This window comes from Scylla paramamosain, chromosome 19, assembly GCF_035594125.1.
Source record: "Scylla paramamosain isolate STU-SP2022 chromosome 19, ASM3559412v1, whole genome shotgun sequence".
NCBI lineage: Eukaryota > Metazoa > Arthropoda > Malacostraca > Decapoda > Portunidae > Scylla > Scylla paramamosain.
The window spans coordinates 9,696,720-9,717,417 of record NC_087169.1 but is presented as its reverse complement, the minus strand read 5'-3'; the positions used below and the strand labels follow the sequence as shown (position 1 = coordinate 9,717,417).

Here is a 20,698-nt window from a genome sequence, read left to right as displayed (position 1 = left end):
ATTTTTGGGTATTCATCATAGTGTGTTTATTATGGTGTATTTCGCTGGTTTATATTTTTGTGTGTTATTCTGTGTACATTTCTTAACATTTATGTGTATGTTATCCATTAATTCTTCTGTGAGGTCTCATTCTGCACTGCAACCTTCATCACTATCTGACACTGTGACTTACTAACGCAACCATATCTCACATTACTTTCATCCATGAGTCTTTTCAACTTCCTAACTTTTTTGGAGATGGCAGCGAATCTTTTTATCAGTTTATCCAAAGGATCGAGGAGGAATGTACCAGGCGTTCTATTAACTCTGGCAAGGAAATGTTATCTATTTTCAAGTCACGCATCTGTCAAGAGCCATCAAGTCTCGCTGGCCTCTTAGTTAAGTCTGATTTTGCTGCTCTCACTACCTTTTATATTTTCACCACAGCTCAGAAATCGTTTCCAAAGTCACTCGCAACTAGGTGCCACGCATTCTCTTCTAAAGCTTTCAAAGACTATCACATAACACGTTCGATCCCACACTAATCCTTACAAAGTGGAAAATATCGCTTCTTCCCTTAGTACAGAACTGATCGCTCAACTTCAGGATTCACTTTGGTTTGCAAGTGACTCACTGTCTAAGGATGTTGAAACGTCTCATCACTTATCTGTTGATCACCACCTTCCTCGATGTCTCAGATTTCATAGTCGTGAGTGACAGAAGTCAACAAACTGACTATATTTATAATGCGTCTGTAGGAAAATTTAAGATAAGCATCATCATCTCAATTCTGAGCTTGTTCAGGTACTCAACACACACACACACACACACACACACACACACACACACACACACACACACACACACACACACACACACACATAGACACACACACACACACACACACACACACACACACACACACACCGGACTCTCCCGCCCAAGCTCCCCAACCATCATCCGGTCATTCTGCATCCATTAGTGGACGTTTCTGCACCAGGCGTTCACCTTTTTCATAGAGATATAAATACACCAGATTGAAGTCAAGATTCAGAACTGTCACCTGTCATCGTTACAGCTCCCGGTCATGTTGGCGCAGATTGTAGGATCAATCTTGATAGCCCAGGAAGACACACATTCAACCCTCAAGCATTCTGCTCATTTCACAAAAGGGTAGGTCATTTCTTGCAAGAATACAGACAATATCAAGCACGGTCACATGTAGCTCAACAAGCCTCATCGTCGGGAAACATGCACAATTCTCAAATCAATCCATCGTAATATCGTCATATATACTCAAATGATCACCTTCTCATGTACCAAAACAACGTACAAAGAATAAGGTATGCTTCATTCATCATCCAGATTCAGCACTTTCTTCTGTCAACATTAGATATGCTGGACTCTTTAATGGCCTTGTTACAAATTTTACATGTACATTTTAATCTTACAAAGGATTCTTTGACACGGGTGCTGCTGTGAACCTTATCAAGGTGGATGTATTTAGAAGATTCTCTATCTCTTCTCAGGATTTTATCAATGTACTCCCTCCTGACATTAATCTTAACGGTATATTTGGGAAAATTGTGTTACCTCATGGTAGAGTCCTCCTATCACTGTCTTTATCACCTCAGGAACCAGACATATGTGATTATTTCTACATCGTATCAAATGTATCTTTCAATGCGGATCTTCTGATAGGTTTCAACATCATGTGCAAATATGATATCAGCTACTTCCCAGCTCTCAATGAAATTGCTCAAAGGGCTACTTCCTGCTGTTCTTTCCTGTGATAATTCTCCTCACTTCGCTGGTGTGGTGATGTCAAGCGCGACTCTTCCTTTTTCCAGCAACCAGACATTATCCAGACGGGATAATCAAATTAGATCATCAGCTTGCCTGATGATCTAATTTGATGATCTCAACCACCTTCTCAGTCAGACCACAGTGTAACTTCTTGTAAACACATTTTGTTGGCAGAACCGGTAGTACTAACTGAATGTTAGTTATATGTAGTGAACGCTACGGTTAAATTTGCTGTATCAGACATTGATATCCTTTGTTATGCGCAGCAATCCCTGTTCAAAGATCTCGAATTAGAATTTGTTCTTACCACTGTCGATGGAAGTGGATTCTAGAAAATAGGGCTAAGAAATATCACATTTTCTCCTGTCAAGCTCAAGGCAGGAGTCTTACTAGGAGAAGCCTTGCCATATTCCGAGAAAGTAGAAATCTTAGGTGACTTACCTTGTCACTTATTCAGTAGTATATCTACATCTGATAACCCTGACATGTCTCCTCCCCTTCCTATCACAAAAGAACACATTTCAAATCTAGATTTCCCAGAGTGTAAACGAGAATTACTCACTCTTCTCAACTCTTTTAGGAATGTTGTCTCACTGCCTGAAGAACCTCTAGGCCACACGAGTGTCATCACACACTCCATCCATCTGACATCAGGGTCCAAACTATTTCGCAATGATGTTTTCCATGCCCTCGCTGGCCTAGACCCTCGGAAGGCTTATGGACCTGATGGGGTCCCTTCTATTGTTCTCCGAAACTGTGCCTCCGTGCTTGCACCTTGCCTAGTCAAACTCTTTCGGCTCTGTCTGTCAACATCTATCTTTCCTTCTTGCTGGAAGTTTGCCTACATTCAACCCGTTCCTAAAAAGGGTGACCGTTCTGATCCCTCAAGCTACCGTCCTATTGCTTTAATTTCCTGCCTATCTAAAGTTTTTGAATCTATCCTCAACAGGAAGATTCTTAAACATCTATCACTTCACAACCTTCTATCTGATCGCCAGTATGGGTTCTGTCAAGGCTGCTCTACTGGTGATCTTCTGGCTTTCCTTACTGAGTCTTGGTCATCCTCTTTTAGAGATTTTGGTGAAACTTTTGCTGTTGCCTTGGACATATCAAAAGCTTTTGATAGAGTCTGGCACAAAGCTTTGATTTCCAAACTACCCTCCTACGGTTTCTATCCTTCTCTCTATAACCTCATCTCAAGTTTCCTTTCTGACCGTTCTATTGCTGCTGTGGTAGACGGTCACTGTTCTTCTCCTAAATCTATTAACAGTTGTGTTCCTCAGGGTTCTGTCCTGTCACCCACTCTCTTCTTATTACTCATTAATGATCTTCTAAACCAAACTTCTTGTCCTATCCACTCCTACGCTGATGATACCACCCTGCACTTTTCCACGTCTTTTCATAGACGTCCAACCCTTCAGGAGGTAAACATATCACGCAGGGAAGCCACAGAAAGCTTGACTTCTGATCTTTCTAAAATTTCTGATTGGGGCAGAGCAAACTTGGTATTGTTCAATGCCTCAAAAACTCAATTCCTCCATCTATCAACTCGACACAACCTTCCAGACAACTATCCCCTCTTCTTCAATGACACTCAACTGTTCCCCTCTTTTGCACTGAACATCCTCGGTCTGTCCTTTACTTATAATCTGAACTGGAAACTTCACATCTCATCTCTAGCTAAAACAGCTTCTATGAAGTTAGGTGTTCTGAGACGCCTCCGCCAGTTTTTCTCATCCCCCCAGCTGCTAACTCTGAACAAGGGCCTTATCCGTCCATGTATGGAGTATGCTTCACATGTCTGGGGGGGTTCCACTCATACTGCTCTTCTAGACAGGGTGGAATCAAAAGCTTTTCGTCTCATCAACTCCTCTCCTCTAACTGACTGTCTTCACCCTCTCTCTCACCGCCGCAATGTTGCATATCTAGCTGTCTTCTACCGCTATTTTCATGCTAACTGCTCTTCTGATCATGCTAACTGCATGCCTCCCCTTCTTCCTCGGCCTCGCTGCACAAGACTTTCTTCTTTCTCTCATCCCTATTCTGTCCACCTCTCTAATGCAAGAGTTAACCAGTATTCTCAATCATTCATCCCTTTCTCTGGTAAACTCTGGAACTCCCTGCCTGCTTCTGTATTTCCACCTTCCTATGACTTGAATTCCTTCAAGAGGGAGGTTTCAAGACACTTATCCATCAATTTTTGACCACTGCTTTGACCCTTTTATGGGACTGGCATTTCAGTGGGCATTTTTTTTTTATTAGATTTTTGTTGCCCTTGGCCAGTGTCCTTCCTACATAAAAAAAGAAAAAAAATACTCCCAGCAACAGGGTGCCATACAGCCGATGAGTTCTTCTTGATGAAGCTGTTCGAGTTATGTTGTCGTAGGATGTTACAGAACCTGCTTGTTCACTTCACAATGCGCCTCTGTTATTCGTTCCTAAAAAGCAAGGCGACTGACGTGTTGTCATAGACTTCAGGAAATTAAATGAGTCTACTGTTCCCGATCGATATCCAGTGCCAAGGTTAGGTGATCTTCAATCCTTGGATGAATCAAGTACATTATTTTCCAGCTTAGATTTGCAATCGGGATTCTTTCAGGTTGAACTCGAAGAAACTTCGCGGCCTTACACTGCTTTCACTACCTCTGGCTAATTCATGTTCAAGCACATGACTGAAGGCTTATGAAGCACCTTTGACCTTCCATAAATTAATAAATTCGGTTGGCTCAAGTCTCATCGGCAAAAGTGTTTTGTTTCCTTAACGACTTTATCATAGCTTCCAAGAATCTCTGAGAGCATTTTCACACATTATGTCGTCATTCCACGCTTTAAAGCTGCTGGTTTAGAGATGAAACTCAGCAAATGCTTATTTTTCAAGCAGCACATCAAAATTAATGAATTCGGTTCTCTCAAGTCTCATTGGCAGAAGTGTTTTGTTTCCTTAACGACTTTATCATAGCTTCCAAGAATCTCCAAGAGCATTTTCACACATTATCTCTCGTCATTCCACGCTTTAAAGCTATTGGTTTAGGGATGAAACTCAGCAAATGCTCATTTCTCAAGCAGCAAGTCAAATTACTTGGTCATAAGGTTGACAAGGATGGCATTCACACTTTGGATGATAGTCACTGCTGTGAAAAAATTTCCCTTTTACTACTAATGTTCATCAGATCAGACAACTCATTGGTCTTGCTGGATTTTATCGCTAGTTTATAAAAAAAAAAGAAATGTCAGTCATATTGCTCAGCCTCTGACTCATCTGCTCAAGAAAAATGTTTCATTCATCTAGTCAGAGAAGGAACAAAACCGCTTTGTGTAAAGCACTAATCCTTGATTTTCCTAATTTCGAAAAGGACTTCATCTTACGCACAAATGCTTTAAGCTTTGGAATAGGTGCTGTTCTCATGCAAAAGGACCCTCTAGGCCAGTGGTTCTCAACCTTGTTTGCCCCATGCATCCCTTTCACCACATATCAGAATGTCATCCCCCCTTCCTTTCCAAGATTGTCTACCTCAAAAACTGCATTCCAAATAATATGTATATAATACTGAAGGAGGGTGGGGGTACTCATGAGAGGAGGCTAGTTCTAGGACTCGAAGCAAAGCGTAAGCCATCGTAATGGTACTTGCAGACGGACACTCGGTGGCGCTTATGTCTTTCCTTTGTGGCATCCCTGTCTATGGGTAATCTATTTTGATCCTTGCGGTTCAGGAGCTTGTGGTGAACGGTTTGGTGGACTGCTTGCAGCAGATAACCAATGCATGCTGAATTTTGTGCCGCCCTGGGGAGCTCAAAGGCAATAAAAATGATCAACATTCTAACAGTATGAGTTTGCCAAACTGTGGTCCCAATTCCCCTCCCTCATGTGGAGTAATTCCCTCCCTGGTTGAGAACCCCTGCAAACATCGCATAATAGCATACCATAGCAGACGCCCCAATAAGACAGAATAAAATTATGACGTCACGAACCGTGGAAGTCTCTCTTCAATTTGGGCGTTACGTCATTTTCGTGAGCTCATATTAGGTTATAAAAATCATGTCTACACCGATCATTACGTTGTCACAGAGATCTTTAAAGGCAACAACGTTCTGTTCAAGTGTTACATACTACCTCAAATCTGGTGACGAAACTAATTTCCCTGAGTTGCAAGTGATTGCTGATACATTTTTCATTCAAGACAGTCTCTTGTATAAGTCAAATGAGGTCACTACCAATGATTCTAATGAACGTTTATCTCAGCTTATGATACCTCAGTCATTAGTGAGCATCATTCTTTACCATGTACATGATCACCTTGATCACCTCTCACAGGACATCCAGATGCTTCAAACAGGCCAAATGATCCTACTCTTGGCAATCTATGAGAAAAGATATCTTTCAGCATTGTGCGCTCTGTTCTCAATGTGCTTCACACTGGCCGTCACTTCCTCACAAAAGTACCTCACTTCCACATCCCATTGTTTCAGCACCTTGGGATCAAACTCTGTTGATATGCTCGCCCCACTCTCTTTAGCTATCCTGCTGATCACTCCTGATCACTTCCCGGTTCTCAATTGAGAGGTGTTAAAAGAAACACACACACACACACACACACACACACACACACACACACACACACACACACACACACACACACACACACACACACACAACAACAACAACAACAACAACAACAACAACAACAACAACAACAACTAGTCTTTCGTTGGATAAGGAAATGTTAGAACAATATTTGTTTGTATGAATCATGTCTTTAATGTATTTTTGGCAAAAAAAAAAGATTACCTTACAAGATTATAGCCTAAATTGATTTGAATTATTTTCTTATAGGAGTGATGTAAGGGTTACGACTACTGTAACAGCTTCCCGGCTATAGCAAGCAGGAAATCAAATACGTAGGTACATGAATAAATGAATATATAAAAAAGTACATTGAAAATTAATAAATAAATGGAATAAGTATACAATTAAATAAATAAATAGACAAATAAACAAATAATGAAATAAGTAAATTAAACAAAACAAATAACAGTGACACTGTAACAATTAAAAATATGACAATGGTGAGGATGACGATAGTAATAATAATAATAATAATAATAATAATAATAATAATAATAATAATAATAATAATGATAATAATAATAATAATAATAAAATACATAAAGTAATTGATAACAATATATATATATATATATATATATATATATATATATATATATATATATATATATATATATATATATATATATATATATATATATATATATATATATATATATATATATATATATATATATATATATATATATATATATAAACAAAGAATCAAATAAATTAATAATGATTAAGTAAATTAATTAATAATTAGACAAATTAAAGAAAATCCGATTATTAAGAATTTATGTAAGGATTCACTATGCAGATTGAGTTCATTGATTATTACCTGTCTCATTTCTTATCAACAACATTGGAGGAATTCCATATCTTAATGTCAGGATGTAAGTATACTGCATAACATGTAGTATATTATGTATAGTCCATGTACTAGTCAATGCTAGGAGCTGTATAGCACAGCCTTGCAGTGTCTTCTCTCAACAGGTACTATGGGTAGGTAGCCATTAAGTATCTGACGCCCGTCATAATTCAGTCAGATTCTCCCCAGCAGCCAGCCTGAGAATTTTCTAGGTCAGATAATATTTAAAGATAATAATTAAATTAATTAAAGATAATTAATTAAAGATAATAATCAAGTGACTGACAAAAAGAAGAAAAAAATAGGGACTCACCTCAACCATGCCCACTTTCAGGCAACGGTCAGCCTGAGGGGCCATCTTGGTCCTGTCTCCCTTGTTTCTCAGTAGAGACTGATTGCCACACAACTCACTTCAGTATTACTACATTTAGCACCGTGCCTTTACGCCTAATCAGGAATATATAGAAGCTTCGGAGAACCTGATTCCAGCCAATGAGAAACTTATGTAAAAATAAAGACGGTTGTGATTTATGACAATTCCAGTGTAGGTTACGTAATTTACTTTTTTGGAAAAAAAAAAGCAGAGTCTCCACGACTTTTAATCCAATCCTCATTAATACTCAATTTTAATCTGAAAAGAACATTAAAATTCACGCAAATACTTCCGTTAAGGTTAATTTAACTTTCAAATTACTTTTACCGGCATCAGTAGCAATTTCTTTAATATTCTATATTCTCAATCTCAATAAAATATTATTTTAGTTGATAAAAACAAATGCCAAGCATGAGATACCAACAGAGGGCGTAGCTATATATATTTAATCAAAAGCAATATCATATATGAGTCTTTTGTTTATAGTAACTCTCCTGAGCCTCTCCCATTTATGATCTCTGTAGATCATGTAATTAACGCATGTGTTTTCAGCCCAGACAACATATCCCATCTTCATTATATCAATTCTGATATATATATATATATATATATATATATATATATATATATATATATATATATATATATATATATATATATATATATATATATATAGTATGTTTTTCTGTGTGTGTGTGTGTGTGTGTGTGTGTGTGTGTGTGTGTGTGTGTGTGTGTGTGTGTGTGTGTGTGTGTGTGTGTGTGTGTGTGTATGTGTCTGTGAAGGGATAAAAAACAAAGAAAGAGAGGAGGAAACGAATTTCTTAAAAATAAAAAAGAAAGGGGAAATATGAGAGCAAAGTATAAAAAAAAAAAAAAACTGAACTAACAAAAAAATAAGATAGGAAAATACGGAAAATAAGAAGGAAGAAGAGAAAGATAAAGAAAAATGAAGGAAAAAAAAGAGGGAGAAAGAAGATTCACCAGCTATCTAACCTTTATACCACTATCATCACCTCTCTCTCTCTCTCTCTCTCTCTCTCTCTCTCTCTCTCTCTCTCTCTCTCTCTCTCTCTCTCTCTCTCTCTCTCTATTTATTCCTCTTTCCCGTCTTTGACATCCACTCAGGAAGGAGACTGAAGTAAAAAAAAAAAATTGCATCCGACTCATGGTATATATATATATATATATATATATATATATATATATATATATATATATATATATATATATATATATATATATATATATATATATATATATATATATATATATATATATATATATATATATTAATCTCTCGATTAAGAGGGCCACACCACCTATACTGAAAATAAAAAGAGGGATGCTGGTAGACAGGTAGGTCATTGGATTTAGGGGGACGTATTCCAACCAAACACAAGATTTTAGCTGATGTGGGAAAGGTTGATATAAAAGAGAGAAAAGAGAAACTGAAAAAAAAGAGTATGAGACTAAAAACCACATCATCCACTATGATTTTTTTTTTTTGGGGGGTGGGGGTGGGCGGGGGGGACATGTTTGGTAACTTTGATATGGTTGAGATTTCTATACTGTTATTCTTATACACTTGATATTTTTTTTATGCATTTGATATGTGATACGTCTAGGTTAAGGCACATCTGAAAATGATTTTTGAAAACCCCAAGGGTATAACCATGTCATGGGACAAAAAGTAAAGAAAATTAAACTAAACAGAAGAAAGAGAAGATAACACCATTCAATAATGATAACGTAAAATCATTTTTATCAAAATATGATAAAAGAACGATAACGTCTCTAATTTATTTATTTATTTTATTTATTTTCTTTTTTGGCTGGGGGCCTCGTAAATAAAACTGGGTATGTAATTTCGAGATCAGTAGGAACTGAGGAGAAGGATATTAAATGAAACTAATCTAGAAATTAATAAATTATATATATATATATATATATATATATATATATATATATATATATATATATATATATATATATATATATATATATATATATATATATATATATATATATATTGTTGTGTACAGCGAGATGACGCAGTATAAAATGAAGAAAGTAGTAAGAATGAATGAGAAAAAGAAAAAAAAAACAATGAAAAGTGAGAAAGAGCAAGAGATGAGAAGAGAGATAGGTTGGAGGTGAGATCTGGACGTGTCCCAGACACGAAGCTACCAAGCCTGAAGTTTCTACAATGATATTTATTCATTCAGTCACTTCCCAGCACTTTAATGGAGGAGACGCACTGAGATGAGCTCTAATATTTGACAAAGACTGTGGCGGGATAAGAGTTTGTTGGATCAGTTGCCTTAAGCGGATAAGTGTGTAGCTAGCAGCTGTACGTCCCAGCCTACTTATATAGAATAGGAATCTCCATAGTACTCTGCCAGAAAGGGTAGTTCTGTACAAAACACACTATACCCCAAGAAGTGACTTCTCGGCTGCACAAGTGTGTAGACTGAGTTTGTGCAGAGCCAGCGGTGAATGACCCTCTTGTGTGTTCATGGGTTGGCTAATGCAGTTCAGCTGTAGAGGACTTAAGTAAGCAGCTGTGTAGTGAAATTTACTCCCTCCGCAGGTCCTGACAAGGACTGCCATTAAGGAGGCAGTAAACAACACTACTCAGTTTAAGGCTATAACTCGCTCTTGTACAGTGGGTGCACTCTTTATGGAGGACTGATTTTCAACGAGGCGTTATACCTTGACCATCTATGTGTTATTGTTTGCTATAACTGTTTTTCCTAGACGTGGTTGTCGATCCTTTCACAGCTGTGTTAAGTTTTGTTAGAGTATTTTCCTTGTCAGTAGGTAGGTAAAACAGACTGGTGATCTCAACTGGTGTGACCTGGTGTTCTGACCGTTGTGAAAAGGGTGCAGGAGTCACAAGGGACCCTGTGCGCCGTCTTTAAGCTCCGCGCTGAGTCCACACAGGAAGTGGTTCAGGGAAGCTAGTCCAGGTGCGGCAACTTTCTGAAGGGGCTGGGAATTGAGGTCGTAACAATATAAATAAATAGAGAGAGAGAGAGAGAGAGAGAGAGAGAGAGAGAGAGAGAGAGAGAGAGAGAGAGAGAGAGAGAGAGAGAGAGAGAGAGAGAGAGAGAGAGAGAGAGAGAGAGAGAGAGAGAGAGAGACATCTACAGGTTGAGAGGGAAAGAGATTTAATAAGGATTGAATTGGAGGCTGAAGAAAAAAGATTCAAGGCTAAGGAGGCTAGGGAAGCCAGGGGGCTTCTCTAGCCCCCTGTTTAGAAGGCGAGATTACTTGAGCAGTAGGAGATGAGGTTATCGGAGGCGGAGGAGGCGAAGATGTATGAGAGGGAAGAGGATGAAAAGAATGGAATATTTAAGTTGGAGAAGTCTCAAAGAGAAGTTAATTCACCTCATGGCTTGAGGAAAGGAGAAGTAGTTAAGGATGATACTGTAGAAAGCCAGATGGTGAGAAGTCTGAAGTTAATACCAGAGTTTGATGAGAAGAAAGTAATATATTGGTTCAAGAGATTTGAGAAGAAGGCCTCGTAATTTGATTTTCCTCAGGATAGATGGGTTGGCCTGGTTGCTAATATGATGAAAGGCAAGGTCCTTGAAGTTTATGACAGAATGTCAGTGAAGGGCTTGGAGGATTATGAGGAGTTGAAAGGTGACATTGTGAGGGTCTACAAGCTACGGCCCAAGGCTACAATTCCATGGAAGGAAGAAAAGGCCCAGTGACCTTGAGTGTGCTTACTATCTCGAACAGACGTTTGAGAAATGTATTGCTAGCGAGCAAGCCAAATCCTACCGTGAATTAAAGGAACTCATGGTAATGGAGCAGTTTGTAAATGTGGTTGAGAAAAAACTTGTACCTCTGCTCCGAGAGAAAAGGTTTTAAAACCTTAAGTGAGGCATCCACGATGGCACTCCGGCCTGTGCCTCGGTGGATTAGTGGGACGTCTGGCGGGGCCATTGACAGTTTGTCTGGAAGCGCGGGCGATGTAGGTTCACTCGAGGTCCATCCAGCACTCAGGATCTACGCATGTGCAAACAGTGTGCCAGACCTCATCCGCACTCTCCAGGTCACGGAGTGAGCATCTCTTCGCTGCTCTGATGATGAATAGGTATGAATGAATGATGATGAATGGTAGATGATATATTCGGTTCATGGTTGCTTGCGACGATCTGAATACCCAGAAACATTATTTTCGTGTCCGATACTATTAACCTTGAGCTAACCAGATCTAGCAAGAAATTTTTCATATTTAGATGAACTGGCTTACATTTCAGAAATCTCAAATCTTCCAGAACGTTTTACCAGAGGCTTTTAGGAGTCTCTAGGGCATTTTTTTTTAAACATTTTATTCAATGTAAACATTTCCAGAATATTCTAGAACTTTCTAGAATGCAGTAGAATTATGTAGAAGTATCAAGAAATTTCTAGAATCTACAAGAATTTTCTAGAATGATTCACATTATTCTGAAATAGGTTCCAGAATATTCTAGAAATATTGAGAATATTCTGGAACACATTCTAGAACGACTAAGAATATTCTAGAGTACTGCTTGACAATATAAAAGTATGGGCTTGCAGACTACCAGGCAGTTCTGCTTTGGCTGCCTGAAAAGACATATCACTGGAGGTGAAATGGCATCAAGAGGCTGCAATCATTCTCCAGATGCATTCTGCTACATGTGGTCAATTTATCAAGACAAGAGCAAAGAAGTTCTCTGTGACAGCATCTGGAAAAATGTGTGAAGCTTACAAAACATATTTTGCTGTGCCAGTTGGGGACCAAGACAAGACCTGGGCATCTTATTTTGCTTGTGAGCATTGTAAGAGAACACTGCAATGTAAAATAGCTGTTAGTTTTTCAAGAGTAAAATCCAATTAAGAATTAAGTATAAAAATAAAATAACTTTAACAAAAACTCATATGTTGTTCTTTTACAGGATGGTATTGAGGTGAAAACAGAGCCATGAAATTTGCTATTCCTAGAATATGGCATGAACCTATTGATCACTCAACTGACTGCCTTTTCTGCATGGTGGATCCTTCAAAACGCCGATCTGGGAAAAATGTACCTTCTGTTTTTTATCCAGATATTCCATCTTACATTGCACTAGTACCACACAGTGCTAATCTTCCTGTACTAGCTCCTCCAGAAAAAAAAAGTCAGCTATCAGAAGAAAACAGCAAGTCAGAAGATGAGCGAAACAAAGAGAAAAACTGTGACATAACAGATACAGTCGTAGTTAGGAGGAATCCTTACTACCCAAACCAGAGACCTCAATGGCCTCATCAGAGACCTTGGTTTAACAAAGTCAAATGATGAGCTTTTGATTTCAAGGCTGAAGGAATAGGATTTACTTGATGGCAATGTGCAAGTAACTGGCCAAAGAAAAAGCCACAAACACAAACATTTCTCCAGCTTCTTTGCAAAGGAGGACAGGCTATGATACTGCAATGATGTATCAGGCTTGTTTGACACTATTGGAATTGCTGACAATAGAAATGAATGGAGACTCTTCATTGACAGCTTCTGCACAATGGAAACAAGTATCCATTTTTGTGTTATTTTTTTTTTTTTTTTTTTTTTGTCCCAAAAATGGTAAAAATAGTGAAATTTAGCTATTTTTTGGGAAAAAAATTATTCTAAAAGCCACAAAAGCAAAGTTTGTCAGGAATAATGGACATTTTCTATTGCTTTGCAATAAAAAGAGTTGGAAAATAACACTTGCATGTCAAAGACAAAAATCGTGTTACTAGTGTAATGGACGAATTAATTGGTACGATTGAGTGATAAGGTGGTTGTATTGTGATGGTCACTTTTTTTCTTTTTTTTTTTTTTTTTCCCGTGTGCAGGAACAGGTGTGTTGCATCCTGGAAAGGAGCGGTCGCCAGTTCGTTGCAGCGATTCCTGTGCAGTGAGTGGTCGGCGAGGGAAGTGAAAAGTGATGAAATTGTTGTGCCTGGCATTGGTAGACAGGCTTGGTTGTGTCACAACCTGGAAATACTATTTTGTTTTATTAAGAGCGACCGAAGAACTGGCAATTTTTTGTTTTTTTTGTTTTTGTTTTGTTTTTGTTTTATGGGTGTGACATGGAGGCTTTGAGGACCCAGGAACGGGCAAGGTGGAGTGAACTTGAGGGTAGTGATGGCCCAGAGGTGAGATTAGGGTGTTTTCCAGTGAGGAGACTTAAAGGGGCCTGCGAGTTAGACTTGCTTGGCGGCCCTAAGGGGAAGTCTGTTCAGCCATGAAGTATATTGCCTGGTAGTGTCGTGATGATGCACCAGGAGGTAGTGGTTCCTGGTGGCCTCGTTGTGTTCCAAGAGCGCAGGGTTGTCACTGCTTGGTGGCTCTTGTGTTTGTGCAGTGAGAAGAAGGAAGTCCAGAAGAAAGAGTAGGCTGTGTAGTAAGGAGAGGAGAGATGAGAGTAGTAGGAGTAGGAGAGGAAGTAGTGTATGTAGAGGAAAGGGAAGACGATAGAGAAGAAAAGAACAGACAAGTCACAGGAGAAGTTGGAGAACTCGTAGCTGCTGAATGAGAGCAGAAATACGACTCCGTGCAGGAGTAAACTCTCACACCAATATAGCATAAGAGATCACAGGTCCTGGATGAAAGCCTGAGACGGATCTCGAGGGAGAAGTATTAGGAGAAAGTGGCGTTTGAATATGAAGGCTCAAATTAGAGACCTGTTGTTATTCTTGGTGCTACGATAATTGTGTATGTTACTGTTGTTATGTTCCCTGTGTTTGTAATTTGTATACCCCTGCTTGAGTATGATGTAGGAGTAGGAGAGGAAGTAGTCATGTGCAGAGCCTTGAGTTTTTATTTGTTGTATGTGCTACAAATTTTGTAAGCTCTCATGTATCTTACGAATTTTTTCTGACGGGAGAGGGCGTGTTATGAGCTACGCTAATTGTTAAATAAGAAACGTAGAGACAGAAGAATGGGGAGAAAGAACGAAAGAGCAAGGGAGCGGGAGACTGACAAGTCTGGCGAAATCTGTGTCTGCAAAGCTGGGGAGGCTAATATATATATATATATATATATATATATATATATATATATATATATATATATATATATATATATATATATATATATATATATATATATATATATATATATATATATATATATATATATATATATATATATATATATATATATATATATATTGTTATGATCCTAGTTATCTTACCAAGAAAGTGGACGTTATACTGATCCCAGAAAGTTTTAAAAGTGTGGATTTTTAAAGGCCTCGAATAACTACCCGACCTATCTGAAACCAACTATTAAACCCTCTCACAAAACGCTTACCTTGGCACAGCATGCCAGAAATCCCCTCAATACCAGATCAATGTTAGGGTAGAAAATACATTTATTCTATATGATAAAAGGATATATTAATAATAATGTTAACTTACAAATAACTTGAGGTTGTACACAGAAATTCGGGAATAAATTTCTACCTCTAGACCAACACAGGATAATCCCCTTACTCAATCACAATACATTCCCCTTTAACTCAGGCTCCTATATCGGCTCTCTTATTGCTCAAAGGTTATACACATCAGTATATGACATTTCCGTCCTTCACAAAACACTAAAACCCTTTTACTACTTCACAGGCCGCTGAAATATTTTCCCCAGCTGCAGAAATTCCCCTACACACCGTCACTGCGTCACTAAACAACAATATCCATATTTTACCTCCTCATCACCATCACCATTACCATAGATCACCTATAACACCATATCATCACCATTACCATAGATCACCTATAACACCATAACACCATCCCCAAAGACACTAACAATGCCACAACACCACCATAACCCCAACAACAAAATTTCTGCCTCTCACCCTGATGCTGCCCCCTCAGCGTTACATCACCAACATAACTCCCCAACCAAATTTCAGCGACAAGAGGTCTTGGTACCACAAAAGACTTACTAACCTGATCCCGTATATCAGGGTTATACCACATCACAAATACCTCCACACACCCACTCAATCACCACACCACCCAAATTTATCCCGAGAGGACGCCTCCCCACCGATCCCTCAGGGCCTCTATCGTTCTCCAAAGAATCTGCTGACTCAATACGAAAGCCAGACACGTATTGTTTTTTACATGGTGCATTTCTAGGTCATAATCCTGTAAGACCAGACACCATCTCATCAGCTTCTGATTGTTTTTTTTTTTTTTTTTTTTTTTTTTTTTTTTTTTTTTTTTTACGCAGGAAAATCAGGAGGTTATGATCAGTGAATACCTGTAAAGGTTGCCTCGTCCCTTTGATGTATACTTCAAAATGACTTAAACTCAACATTAGTTCCAAAGTCTCTTTCTCAATAGTGCTGTAAGCCCTCTGATATGGTAGCAGCTTCTTAGAATAATAGTCTATTGGGTGCTCAGCTCCCTCATGATCCTGCATTAACACACCACCCACATCATCCTGAGTGGCATCCTCATATAAAACAATTTTTTTTTTTTTTTCATAATCAGGCACGCGCAACACTAGGGCCCTAAATAAAATTTTATTAATTTCCACGAAAGCTTCCTCGCAATGTTTATCCCAACAAAATTTTGACTTTACTCAGCAACTTGGTCAGGGGCATGGCAACATCTGAGAAATTTTTACAAAAACGCCTGCAATACCGACTGGCCCCTAAGAATCTTGGTATCTTTTTCCTATTGGTGGGTGGAGGGAGATCTACAATGTCTTTGACCTTGGCTTTCACAGTTCTCACTTCACCTTTCCCTACCTTGCAACCTAGGTATTCCACATCAGTTTGCACAAAATGACTTTTCATCAAGTTTACAGTGAGATTGACATCATCCAGCCTCCTGAATACATCCTCCAGTAACTGCACATGTTCCTCCCAACTCTCAGTGTAAAACAAAATGTCATCTATATACACAGAACATCCCTTCAGTCCTTTCAGTACTCTGTTCATCAATCTCTGAAAAGAACTTCCACTGTTCTTCATCCCAAATGGAAGAACTTTTTACTGATACAATCCATCCATGGTGACGAAAGCTGATATGGCTTTTGCTCTATCAGTAAGTCCTATTTGCCAGTACCCTTTTAACAAGTCAATTTTTGGTATGAAGTTTGCATTACCCACATTATCTATATAATCATCAACTCTAGGGATAGGGTAAGCATCAGGTTTTGTCTCCTCAAGGAACCTAGATGACAAATATTGGTTTCCCCTTCTGGTCCTTGGCAAAGGACCTACACAGTCTATCACAATTTTACTGAAAGGCTCCTCAACCACAGGGACAGGATGAAGGAGAGCAGGGCTAATCACCTGGTTCGGCTTGCCCACCTGACATGAACTACAAGTTTTACAAAACTCATTCACATCACCTCTCACTTTGGGCCAGTAAAAATGACACAAAATTTTTTTTTCCAGGGTTTTTCTGACTCCCAGGTGTTCCGCCAGGTTTCCCTCATGTGCCAGTTCCAATATTTAAGAATATAAGAACATAAGAAATAAGGGAAGCTGCAAGAAGCGACCAGGCTTACACGTGGCAGTCCCTGTATGAAATATACCTACCTATTTCCATTTATTATCCCCATCCATAAACTTGTCTAATTTTCTGTTAAAGCTCCCTAGTGTCTTAGCACTAACAACATGATTACTAAGTCCGTTCCACTCATCTACCACTCTATTTGAGAACCAATTTTTTTCCTATCTCCTTCCTAAACCTAATTTTTTTCAAGCTTGAACCCGTTATTTCTTGTTCTACTCTGGTTGCTGATCCTAAGAATTTTGCCTACATCCCCCTTGTTATAACCCTTATACCACATAAAGACTTCTATTAGGTCCCCTCTTAACCTACGTCTCTCTAAAGAATGTAAATTCAACAGCTTCAACCTCGCCTCGTAAGGAATACTCCTCATCCCCTGTATCCTTTTAGTCATTCTCCTCTGTACTGATTCTAATAGACCTATATCTTTCCTGTAATGTGGGGACCAGAACTGCACAGCGTAGTCTAGATGAGATCTGACCAGCTCCAAGTATAACTTTAATACTACTTCCGGCCTTCTACTTTTAACACTCTTAAAAATGAATCCTAGTACCCTATTTGCCCTGTTTCTGGCTTCTATGCATTGTTTCCCTAGACGGAGTTCAGAGCTAACTATAACTCCTAAATCTTTCTCGTACCCTGTACCTACCAGAGTTTGGTTGTTTAATGTGTACCTATTGTGTGGGTTTGCTCTACCTACGCTAAGCACTTTGCATTTATTGATATTAAATTGCATTTGCCATCTATCCGTCCATTCATTCATTCTATCTAAATCTGCCTGCAAGGCGATGGCATCCGATTCTGACCTAATTAATCTACCTATCTTTGTGTCATCTGCAAATTTACTAACATCACTACTAATTCCACTATCCAAGTCATTGATATGTATTAGAAATAACAATGGCCCTAATACTGATCCCTGAGGCACCCCACTAATTACATGACCCCACTCGGATTTCGAGCCGTTTATTACCACTCTCTGTCACCTGTCACTAAGCCATGACCCTATCCAGCCTAACACCTTCCCATCTATCCCGTGTGCCCTAACCTTTCTCAGGAGCCTTTGATGGGGTACCTTGTCAAATGCTTTACTAAAGTCCAGATATAAGATATCATAACTATCACCATTATCTACTGCCTCGTACACCTTACTGTAAAAACTTAACAAGTTTGTCAGGCAAGACTTCCCCTTCGTGAAGCCATGCTGTGACTCATTTATCAAGTTATGTTTGTCTAAATGTTCCCTAATGCTCCTCGCTATTATTGACTAACATTTTACATCTCTTATTCCCAGTAGCATTGTGCTTTTTAAGTACTTTTATTCATAAGGAACATATCTTATGTGTTATATATATATATATATATATATATATATATATATATATATATATATATATATATATATATATATATATATATATATATATATATATATATATATATATATATATATATATATATATATATATATATATATATATATATTATGTGATTGATGATTTGAATTATGTCTATTTTTTTATAATTATACTATGTCTTTACTTTCTCTGGAGTCTGTAGCCATAAAGAATTCCACTTGTATACGCCAATGTATAACAATGTGACAAATTAATGATCTTATCTTATCTTATCACTACTACCCTTCTTGTAGTAGGTAGTGCTTCCCCGCCCAGTCCTGTGTGGCATAGGCCTCAGGTTGTGGTTGTGTGGCGGAGGCATATTATAATTGTGGGATAAATTTTAGTGGTCAGAGCGAGGCTGGTTTGGCCTATGGAATGATCTTGAGCTCATCTTGTGGTCATTCCTATATCTCTGATGACCATCACTTTTGTTGAAGAAGGACTTTCTCCCTCTATGGTATTCGCCTCTACTCAGCCCATGGGCTTCACAATAACTGTCAGCCCTGCATCCAGCTTCCATCACATTTTTCACATTATGTGATGTGATCTCATATTTTAAATTGTGGGGTACCTGGTCCATAAATTGTTCCATCAGCAGAACTCCTTCCATCTCCTCAACCGTAGTGACCTCCTCGGCCCTCATCCACTGTTCCATTTTAAGACAACACTCTCGAACCATTTCGAGATAAGTGGTACCTGGGCGTTTTCTGATCCTGCGGAACCTTTCCCGGTACACTCCCGGACTTACACAGGTTGATGCCAACAACGTTTTCGTTATCACTTTGTAATCACTCTCCTCTCTCTCACTCTTATTCGCATATACCTCCCTGGGCTTTCCTTCAAATTTAGACTAGACCAGCAATGCTTACTCATCTTCATCCAATCCTCTCAACTTTGCATTTTTTTTTTTTTTTTTTACTGAAGGAAGAAATCCTTTTCCTCCCATTCCACAAAGTTAGGCACATAGATTACATTTCTCTTTACTTTTCAGTTTCCTTGAGCACCATTTTCTCTTCCTCCCCCTTCCACAAATTTAGGCACATAGATTACATTTCTCTTTACGTCCCCGTTTCCTTGAGCACCATTTCCTCCCCCGGCCTCTGTTAATTTAATTACTATTTTCTGCCCTTATCCTTTCTATTTCTACCTCCTTCTGCATTTGTATCTGCTGCATCTCCACTTCTTTCTACATTTTCAAATGCATCAGCTCCCTCTGTATCTGCATCTGCTCCTGCATTTGCAATTGAAGTTTCATTAATTCAAACTTTTCAGTACTAGAAAGGCCATCAGTTCCGCCAAGTGTACTCAGATTTATCTCACTCACCCCAGCACCTCCCTCTACGCTCTTTCAATCATGACCTCACTTTCATCACCATCATTTTTAAACCAGCTCCTCTCCACAAGAATATTTTTTTGACTCCACCTGCATTTTCTCCTTTTTCTTGGATTTCAACTCCACTTCTCAGCCATTAAACACAATTCCTCCTTGGTTAGCGGGTACAAGGCATGCACACTCCTTGATAGAAGAAACGCTTCAACACGTTTAGCTGCCATGATTACAATTACTACGCTTCACAAAATATTCCTCTAGATATTACACCATTAGTTATTTAAAAATACCCCAACAAAAAACACCCTCACACATCAATACTGGCACCGCAAAATGATATACACAAGAAATACATACACAGTTTAAAGAAATATTTCACACAAGTAAATTCCTCTCAATGACAATTACCGTCATTGTAAATATTACACTCCACAAATATTCAATATCTCGGATGGGCCGTCATTTCTGTCATGATCCCCGTTATCTTTTCAAGAAAGTGGACGTTACACTGATCCGAGAAAGCTTTAAAGATCTGGATTTTCAAAGGCCTGGAATACCAACCCGACCTATCCGAAATCGCCAGCTATTAAACCCTCTCACAAAACCATTATCTTGGCACAGCACGCCAGAAATCACCTTAATATCAAAACAATGTTGGGGTAGAAAACACAATTATTCTATATAATAACAGGATATATTAATAATAATGCCAACTTACAAATAACCTGAGGTAATACACATGAGAAATTAGAGTATAAATTTCTACCTTAGACTAACACAGGATAATCCCCACAATCAGT

At 38.5% G+C, this 20,698-nt stretch overlaps 1 protein-coding gene across 1 annotated transcript in view; it reads right to left on the bottom strand.

The window, feature by feature from the left end:
* The window catches only part of LOC135110059 (glutamate receptor ionotropic, kainate glr-3-like), a 177,724-nt gene extending 170,030 nt beyond the window's left edge, over positions 1 to 7,694 (bottom strand). Inside the window, exon 1 of the mRNA XM_064022026.1 lies at positions 7,576 to 7,694. Coding sequence (XP_063878096.1) covers positions 7,576 to 7,620 — 45 coding nt within the window. The 5' untranslated portion in view covers positions 7,621 to 7,694. The remainder of the gene's footprint in view (positions 1 to 7,575) is intronic.
* Between the last annotated feature and the right edge of the window lie 13,004 nt (positions 7,695 to 20,698).